Consider the following 9772-nt stretch of genomic DNA (forward strand, 5'->3'; position numbering starts at 1 on the left):
ACTCGTAAAACGAAAACAATTCCAATCTGAATTCAGCCGGGCTTGTGATGGTGTATTTAGTCTCCTACGAGTAATGAATGACCTGCACAAACCCGCTATTTTGTAAATTCAGCTTGGTCTATTACACCCCGCGTACATTCCGTTGCTGTTACCCCCCGTCCACACACTGCCCGTGTGGCATGGGAAGGAGCGAGGAACGGAGGCAGAGACTTAGTGTGGCCGCGTTACTTGCATGTTCCTCGTTCATGCCCATCGCTCCCTATTTTGTCGGTAAGTATGGAATAGCGCGTACGCTGCCAGTTTCGACGTCTACCGCGTTGCAAACGCAAGCGACCTAGTGCGGCGGCGTCGCGATTAATTGCGCGAGTAGAGCAGTGTGTGGACGCACAGTTAGAAGTGGGCACAACAGAATACACCTGAAAATGACGCGTATTACCATCGCGCACTTGCCGCTCTATTTTAAACACACCTTTACTTTTTGCGAAATTATATTCCTATCTATTTCATACCACACATTTGAATTAAGATCTGCATTATAATTTAATATCGGAGACAATTTATTAGTGTAACATACATTCGTCAATATTTTATCTTATCAAGTCATCAGATCACCAGTTCATTAACATTCATTTATTTGATAAAAATAATAAAATCTAAATAACAAACAAAATTGTTTTTTTAATAGCCATAGTCTTGATGTTCTTGCACTATCATCGGCCGGATGATTTGGTTTGAGGTTTTCAGTGGTAGTTTTGCCTGAAAATGGCCAAAGCGCGTCTTCGCTGAGCAACAGCTGTGGCCGGATGATTTGGTTTGAGGTCTTCCGCGGTAGTTTCGCCTGAAAACGCTCAAAGCGAGTCTTCGCTGAGCAACAGCTGTAGCCGGATGATTTGATTTGAGGTTTTTCCGTGGTAGTTTCGCCTGAAAACGGCCAAAGCGCGTCTTCGCTGAGCAACAGCTGTGGCCGGATGATTTGGTTTGAGGTTTTCCGTGGTAGTTTCGCCTGAAAACGACCAAAGCGCGTCTTCGCTGAGCAACAGCTGTGGCCGGATGATTTGGTTTGAGGTTTTTCCGTGGTAGTTTCGCCTGAAAACGGCCAAAGCGCGTCTTCGCTGAGCAACAGCTGTGGCCGGATGATTTGGTTTGAGGTTTTCCGTGATAGTTTCGCCTGAAAATGGCCAAAGCGAGTCTTTGCTGAGCAACAGCTGTATGCGACAATTTCGGTTCCCAGTTCCGTTTGGGTTTTTTCTGATGAAGGGAGTTATCGCAAACTTTTATCTACTTATAATATCTATAAATTTATGTATTTTGGGGATCTGAGGAAGGTGAAAAATTCAAGAGTTCTGATTCTATTTTGTTTGTAGGTATATGATTCCCAATTTGCATTCTTGTGATTTCTTCATTTAGAAAAATTTCTAAAACATTCTATTTCAGCATTAATTTTGATTGTACCTATTTGTGATCACTCCCTTTACTTTCGTTCATTACTTTCCATTTAAATTAATTGAAAGCCAAAATTCGCGAATATAATAGACAGATCAGGAGAAGTCTTCTGGACATTAACACCATCAGCCAGCTTTCATCCTTACTAACACATATCATAGTTACAAAATACAAACTTAAATTAAGATGGTTAATAACATAATATTGTGGGCCTTTGCTGTCTGATAAAATAAAGAAATAAAGATAAGTATTATTATTATTATTTAATTGATCAAAAATAAGTACCTCTAAAGATCTTTATACAACTTACATCTATTTTTTTAAACATCACAAATTATAAAAGCATTGTCTATTCTGTTCTGTTAGACTGTTAGTTTGATTGATTGAAAAATCTGGGAAAAAAGTCCAGTCGTTTGTAAGCTAACAGATCAGAAACGTAACATTTTTCCCATTCAGTTAGATTGTTACTGCGATTGTCGAAAAATCTGGTAAAATCTGACAACTTCTAATCTTCTTCATACATTATGTTCTAAGACAATTCTGATATAGCCTGAGCAGTCTAACAGACGTTTTTCCCGGAATGTTCGACAATCATACTAACAATCTAACAGATTGGAATAAATACTAAACTTGTGTTCAGTTTGATGGAGCAGTCAAACGACTGGACTGTTTTTTTTCTGGATTGTTGGTCAATCAAATTGCTTGTACTAACTACTCTACCAGAACAAAAAAGATGAACAAGCACAGGACTGGAAAGTGTCCCTAGTCAAAGTTAAAATCTAAAATAGTGTGGCCTATTAGTGAAATAGCTCTATACAGATTGATTATGGTAAAGGTCTATTTAAATTTTTAAACACACTAGGTAGTTGACCAGTTGATGTATGGCCTACAAGTACAGGAGCTACATAATTATGTAATTTTTTATTTTAATACCTTAATAAAAAAGTAGTTTTTTCCAGTGATATAACAGCATAATATTTTAAATGCAAATTAAATTACCACCACCATAGTAACTAAAATGAGATTTAAAATACCACTGGTTCATAATTATAACTTTGCACATTCATATTCACATTCTCTACAAACAAAGCTGAATGTGTTGGGATTATGTTGCCATGATTGGCATATGCTGAGAATTGCTTTGTCCAAGCATCCACATCATTATCAGGAGGTGTTAGTGGTGGTTCTTCTAGTGATTTTAAAGCTGTAATAGCATCTTGTTGACCTTGGACAGCGGCCAGACGTAAAAGTCGAATTGCAGTCGCGCGGTCTCGAGAAAGGCCGCCGCGTCCTTGGCCGTAGTAAATCCCTAGATTATAAAGAGCACCAGGGTGTTGCAAGGCCGCAGCAGAACGGTATAGCTCCATTGCCTAAAATAACATATATCCAATTAGTTAACAAAGACTATAAATATTAGAGAATATAAATAAAATAATATTAAGGTTTGACTAGTTATGATCTAGAATTACCCAAGTGGAATTATTATGGTTAAATAATCTTGCAGAGTTGTCTAAGGAAACTTGGACAGTATTTTAATTTCTAGAAACAAAAATATAATATTTTAAGGCACCTTATTTCTTAAGAGGAAGAATTTGGGATGCCCTTTTGGCTTAAGTTTTCCTTGCTAGCTATATATAATATTGGTACCTTCAAAAGAAGTATAATAGGCACCTTCTGGGCAGGAGTGCACCACTTTCTAGACTGCATCATCACTTATTTTGGGCAGATTGCAGTCAACCGCAAGCCTACATAATTGATAAAAAAGTGTAACTTACCATTTTCTCATCAATTTCTACTCCCATACCCAGTTCATAACACAGACCCAAGTTATACAAGGCTGGTGCATGGTTGCGATTTGCTGCAGATCTAAAAATTAAATTAAAAACTTACTGAGCAATATGTAAAAAAATAATTTCATAGGAGTGAGGGCAAACTGGCTTATCTTAACACTTGACTTTGAAGGAAGAAACATCTCTTAAAGCTTGAGAGCTTCTTGAATACTATATTAATTAGTTGTACAAACAAAATGAGCAAAATCCATACTTCATATTATAAATGCAAAAGAGTGTCTGTCTGTCTATATGCTAAATTTTCACAATTTAAATATATTTAACTGCAAATAACATTAAATTAAAAAAAAAAAAAATTACAAAAAAATAGCTTGCATTTCAAGGATGAACATACTACTACTTAAGCTACTTTTTATCCTGGAAAATCCCATAGCCTATGGCACCAACATCATCTATTACATTAAATAAAATAGAAGCCTCAAAACTTTTAACATGCTGTTTCACATTCAGGGATGAGAATATAGTATTTAATGGAAGATCAGTGAATGTATGACATTAAAAATCCTTTCAATTTATTTGTAAATCACCTTAGCAAATTGAGTCCATCTTGATGTTGCCCATTCTCTATAGCGGCTAAACCAAGCCTATTTTCAATTGAGTTTAGTACTTCACCTAAATCATCTGAAGACTCAGTACTGCCACTGCTATGACTAGTTTCCACATTACCTTCACTATGATCATTTGTTACCAAATGTGTAATAGGAGACCCATTTTGAAGTGATGCTTCTAGTTTATAAGGTAGCTTCAGTGATTGTAAGGAATTATCATTCAAGCAAGGTAATATTTGGAACAAGTAACTGATTTTGGGCAAACATATCTTGTTAATTTTTGTGTCCTTCTTACATTTCAGGTGAATGAGCTGGCTTGCATACCAGCCAAATACCAGAGCACTACTCTGTAAACATAAACAAACTATTTATTATCCTATCTGCATTGTTTTTAATACAGGCTTTTAAAGTTTATTTGTATTTTCTTTGAGACTTTAGCACAGAAACATATTGTTTTAAGAATACAAGTAAAATCTCTAATGTGTTCGAGTTTGCAAAATCAACAATTGCTTTAGCAAACAAGCTGGCCTTGGGTAACAGGTCATAACAAGGCTTTCTTTTACCTTTAGGCTACAAATTATTAAACAATTATAAAACCAATCAAAATCGTCTAAAAATAAACTGGCCAACATTTACCCATGTTATGGCACCGATCCAAGTACGATTTAGGTGCTCAAAGTTCCATCGTTTGTTGTTAGTATCATTTTCGTTTTGATAACTGTTCCAACACTTTCTAGGCATATACCAACAGCAGGGAGAGTTAACATTTTTATTTTTGTCTTCGTTCGAATTATTCTTTGTGTTTATTACAGCAGAATGTCGTTTATCAAAATGGTTAGCACTCCTCTCAAATGTATCTCTGATACGACGCGTTACATACTTCCACATGTTTATAATAATTTTATTTATGTTGAGCTTTAGATTAACGATTTATAGTATTTCCATTTTTGAGAAGCAATAAAAACATTGCTTTTTTAATAACTTTGAATGAACAAAATATTTAATAAAACTTGTATGTATTCAGAAAATTCACATTCACATTTCTCATTTCTGATTTCACAAAACACAAATTGAAATTTTAAAAAACTCACAGACTATCACACTATTGACAGATGTCACAATGTCACAGATATTTTTTTTCCAACTGGCTTTACGGTCTGGGTTCTAGCTCTTTGGAACTTTTTTTTTTGAACTGGCTTTTTTTAATAAATTAGAACTCAGAGCCACAAAGGCTCTGAGTTCTAATTTATTTATAGTTGTATATTCTTTCAACTGGCTTTACGGCTCTGGGTTCTAGTGCTTTTGAGTTTATGAGTTTATTTGTTTTTTTTAACTTGTTTTACGGCTCTGAGTACTCACCCTATTTATTTGATTTATAGGTTAAACCGAGATAAACAATCAAAGAATGATGTTTTAAAGCGCTTGTGCACTGCATCTGACTTATATGATTAGTTTCAGTCTACCAGACCCATGTTGTCAGTGTGAAACAGTTGACAAGTCAGAGGCGGCAAAACTATTTTTTGAAATGAATTGGAAAACTGATGAGAAATATTAAAGTTAAAACATAAAGGAAATAACTCTTTTCTGATACTGTACTTACTCTATACTGTGCATTGTTCTTATAAATAGTAATTCATGCTATTGAAATATGTGTGGACGAACCGGTTTGTATGTATTTTTATATTTTTGAAAATTGACATTTTATAGTAAGGCAAATAATCGAATTAAATATTTTTTCTAATAGATCCCTTAGTAGGGAGCAGATCCAGTGTGCTTGTGGCTACAAACCTAAAGATAGTAATGTATTCGTTAAACCAGAATGGCTCCCTGAACATAATGATGGTAAAGAGTATGCCCCTTCCTACAACATAGCACCAACAGATGTTACACCGGTATTAATCTCAGCTTCTAAGTTCAAACATACTTCCAAAACAAATAGAGCAATTAAGCCTATGATGTGGGGAATCATACCACCATGGCATAAGGTATACTTTGCATGTTTATTCAGTATAGCTTTACAAGTAACTATTATTATAAATAATTACCTAGCACGGTGTAAGTTAGGTATAAGTAAGCGATTTTAGAATCCTAGTATAGTCAATAATCAATTGTATTATTTAGTCAGATTTCACATTCAATGAATAACTTTAATTTTAAAAAAATGCATAGTTTTATTAACAGTAGGTAACTGTTACTTTATATAATTTATACCTATTTTATGTATGAGTTTAAAGAGACATTTTTACTAACTAGGGTGACTACAAAAACCACAATCTCAGTACTAACAACTGTCGCATTGAGAACATAAAGAGCTCAAAGCTTTACAGCCCTATATTATCTGGTGGAGGCAGGTGCATCATCATTGCGGAGGGATTCTATGAATGGCAAACAACTGTAAAGAGTAAAGTTAGACAGCCATTTTATATCTATGCACCTCAAGATGACAATATAAAGGTGAGTAATTATTTGCTTTGCAATGACCTTGCACATTTAGCTGAAATATTTCAACAACAGCTTCAATAGCTATTTTTATATGTAGGTATTTTGTTAAATGAAATTGTTGTAATTTTTGATCTCTATTTTTACATAATAATAAAATAATATGGATTTGACCTGCAACCAGCAATGTGCAACAAGTCTCCTGCTAGAATGAGAAGTGTTAGGCCATGCTACACCACTCTAGCCAAGTGTCGATTGTCAGGCTTTACATGCCTTTGTGTATGCTATGAAGAAGTCCCAGACACGCAGGTTTCCTCGTGATGTTTTCACTGTTAAAGCATGTGATATGAAATTGCATAAAACGCATATAGTTAACTGAATAGTTAGATGTGTGTGCCCGGAATTGAACCCCCTGAATAGATGGCTGATGTCTTAACTCTTAACCACTGGACTATCACTGCAAAATTGCAGTTAGCTAAATATCTTAAATATATATAATAAATATTAAAAAAAAAAACTATTTCTTCTTGATAGGAAGAGCAACCCGCCAACCACCCATGGCCCCACCAACCTCGCGGTTATATGGGCCGAAACGCGGGAGGGCGCCCGTTCGGTACTTCCTTTCCCGGGGCGCCTTCTTGACTCCCTACAAATTATTTTCTCTTTTACCTCCTTGTCCCTATCGGTCACTCTCCCCTTTCTGGGGCAGACGGCACAAACACAGCGGATTCCCGTCGCCGATCGTGGTGTCTCCTGTTTTCCACTTCCTCTATAGTATTCGCGAGTTCATCCTCCGTGCTGTTGTCGCTCCCCTCCTCGATGCTGGTAGAGTCCTCCTCGTCGGCACGCTCCCCCTGGATTTCCTCCCCTCCACGTCTCCCTCTCTGACCTCGCCGCTGCACTTCCGAGCGGCTCCGTCGCTTGTGCAATTGATAGGAAGAGCAGTCGGAATCAGAAAATTCATTTGACTGTTCATTTAATTCAAAGTTTTAATTGAATGTAAATAATTTTCCATACAAAACATTCCAGGCTGATGATCCTACTTCATGGAAAAATGAATTCACAGAGGAGGAAGGTTGGAAAGGAATCAAGTTACTGCACATGGCAGGATTGTACCATGCATGGCAAAATGATGGTACAATAATCTACTCCTATTCTGTCATCACAATGGATTCTAATCACACTTTAGACTGGTTGCACCACAGGATGCCTGCTATTTTGGATAGCCAAGAACAAATAGAGGTATTGTATTCTCTACTATTACAAATTGAAATGTTTGTTATAGTGCATGTAAAACCAGTGTAGTCCTATCTGAAGTTGCAACATGGCGATAAGCAACAAAGGATTCAAAATTCAAAATATTTTTATTCAATTAGACTTTTACAAGTTCTTTTGAACACAGTACAAACAGAACAGTAGTTTAACTTCATACAAAGTGGCCGCCGCCGGTTTGAATGTATGCGTGAGCAGCGGGCGCCGTGTACGCACGGAAGTTTCACGCACACATTCGCATAGTCTCAAGTGGCTCAAGCGGCCGGCAGTACGGGCCGCGCCACAATGCCAATCGCGCGCAATTGCGTATTACGTTGCACGCTCGCTCTTTTTTGTTTTGTTAATAACAATTATGACTTCAAAAAAAGCCAAAATTTATTGTGGTGTCTTCGGGTGTCTCAATAACGACTCCAACAAACCGGACTTATCATTCTTCAATATAAAATTTGTCTTTTCTTTTTAAAATGTCTTTTATTTACACCCCATTTATGAATTGGTAAAACATTTCATTATTATTATTACGAAATTAAAAACCTAGTGCTGTCATAGATAATACGCAAATAATATTTAATCTATACATATAATAAAATTGTAGAAAAGTGGTGTCTGTACAATGGAAATATATAAAAAAAAAGTAGCAGGGGTTGTTATTATATCGGTGCCGAACCCGAAATTGTAATTATTATTTTTTTGTCTGTTTGTCTGTGTGTTTGTGCACGCTAATATCAGAAACGGCTTATTCGATTTAGATACGGTTTTCACTAATATATTGTAGTAAGCTTCACTTAACATTTAGTGTTTATTTTCTGTCAATCGGTTCATAAATAAAAAAGTTGTCAATTTAAAGAATCACGGCGAACATTTTTAACGTACAGAGTACGTACTACACGCCTCGCGCCTGAGCGTCCGTGGCTATATAAAGCGCGCTGAGAGCTATTCCACGCGAACGAAGTCGCGGGCACAGCTAGTTAAAAATAAAAGTGACAACCCTAGGCGTCAACGCAGGAGTAGGTAATTAACTCGCCGATCGGCCTTAGTTAGCTTACTATTCTGTTTCTACTGTGTTTTGAATACACAATGATTAAATAACACATGATTAAATACACAAGCCTGGCTGAGATCTGTTTTTGTTCAATGCAGCCATATACAGTAGGCAGCCGGAAATATTGTACATCAACCTTTAGAAAGGGATTTCACCTTCGTAGAGCATTGTCTCTGTCACTCATACCTATGTGACATTTTGTCTCTCTCAACAACAGACACAACACTCTATCAAACTGCTATCTCTTTCTTAAGGTCCATTTACAATATTTCCTGCCAGGTACTGTGCCAGGTGTTCAGATTTGACTATGCACTTGCTTTGTGCATCTCATATATGTGCATGCGCTTAGATGCGAGTTGGCGCTTTCAAATGGAGCTTATTGGTGCTGCATATCACTGCTTCATATTTAACTTGCAAGTGAATATAGAGAAGTTAAAATCTCCTGCTTAGGTAGACTCTACATCCCTTTTGACCACAAAAGTCCATCAAATCGGTAATGAATCTGATGATAGCTTAGAAGGTTGCTTTAACCACAATGCCTTATAACTGTATAAGTTCGAATTAATCATAAATCAAATTATGAAGAACAACGATTTTGTTCAAATAAACATTTACAAGTTACTTTACAGTACTTACTTTTGAATCATCAATTGAAACTGCAAAAAAATCTACCACTGGTTCGGAATGCCCTTCCTACTTGAGAAATCAGCAAGAAACTCAGCAGTTGCCCCTTTCCAAATATTCAATTTACGATACATTTTCTCATTACATTCCATAAAAAGTATTTTCTTTTTAAGGCTTGGCTAGACATTGACAATGTGGATGCAGATGTGGCTCTTTCTTACTTAAAACCTGTCAAGTTACTGGCTTGGCATCAAGTATCTACAGCTGTGAACAACTCGAGAAATAAATCTGATAATTTGAATAGAAGATTTGAGAGTAAAATCACACAGAAACCCCTTACAGCTTTCTTTGCAAAGTCAGAAAAGAGAAAATCTAATGAAGAAACAAGTGATAGTAGTAAGAAAATGAAAAAGAAATAATATTTTGGGGTGAAAAATGAGATTGCAAGAACTTAGCGATTTTTTAATGCTTAAAGTCTAATAAAGAAACTAGAGGGTAGTTAGAGAACAATGTTATTGATTAACCAAGAGGTTAGTAACAAAATGAAACAGGAA

The 9772-nt window shown here is 36.2% G+C and overlaps 2 protein-coding genes across 3 annotated transcripts; one reads left to right on the plus strand and one right to left on the minus strand.

Moving 5' to 3' along the window:
- Positions 1-691: 691 nt before the first annotated feature.
- Positions 692-4934, minus strand: LOC123876628. The gene is made up of 4 exons (XM_045922920.1): positions 4478-4934; positions 3821-4188; positions 3219-3309; positions 692-2813 (listed from the first exon to the last, which is right to left on the minus strand). The coding sequence occupies exons 1-4, from the start codon at positions 4727-4729 to the stop codon at positions 2469-2471; spliced, it is 1056 nt and encodes a 351-aa protein (XP_045778876.1). The 5' UTR covers positions 4730-4934; the 3' UTR covers positions 692-2468.
- A 352-nt stretch (positions 4935-5286) lies between these two features.
- Positions 5287-9766, plus strand: LOC123876631 (abasic site processing protein HMCES). 2 transcript variants are annotated; one of them, XM_045922924.1, is made up of 5 exons: positions 5287-5505; positions 5586-5826; positions 6095-6295; positions 7310-7522; positions 9392-9766. In XM_045922924.1, exons 1-5 carry the CDS (start codon positions 5477-5479, stop codon positions 9635-9637), a joined length of 930 nt encoding a protein of 309 aa, XP_045778880.1. In that variant the 5' UTR covers positions 5287-5476; the 3' UTR covers positions 9638-9766. The 2 variants fall into 2 exon arrangements, with proteins under 2 accessions (XP_045778880.1, XP_045778881.1); XM_045922925.1 differs by having other exon boundaries at positions 5290-5509.
- Positions 9767-9772: the final 6 nt, after the last annotated feature.

The sequence above is a fragment of the Maniola jurtina genome, chromosome 22, assembly GCF_905333055.1.
Source record: "Maniola jurtina chromosome 22, ilManJurt1.1, whole genome shotgun sequence".
Classification (NCBI taxonomy): domain Eukaryota; kingdom Metazoa; phylum Arthropoda; class Insecta; order Lepidoptera; family Nymphalidae; genus Maniola; species Maniola jurtina.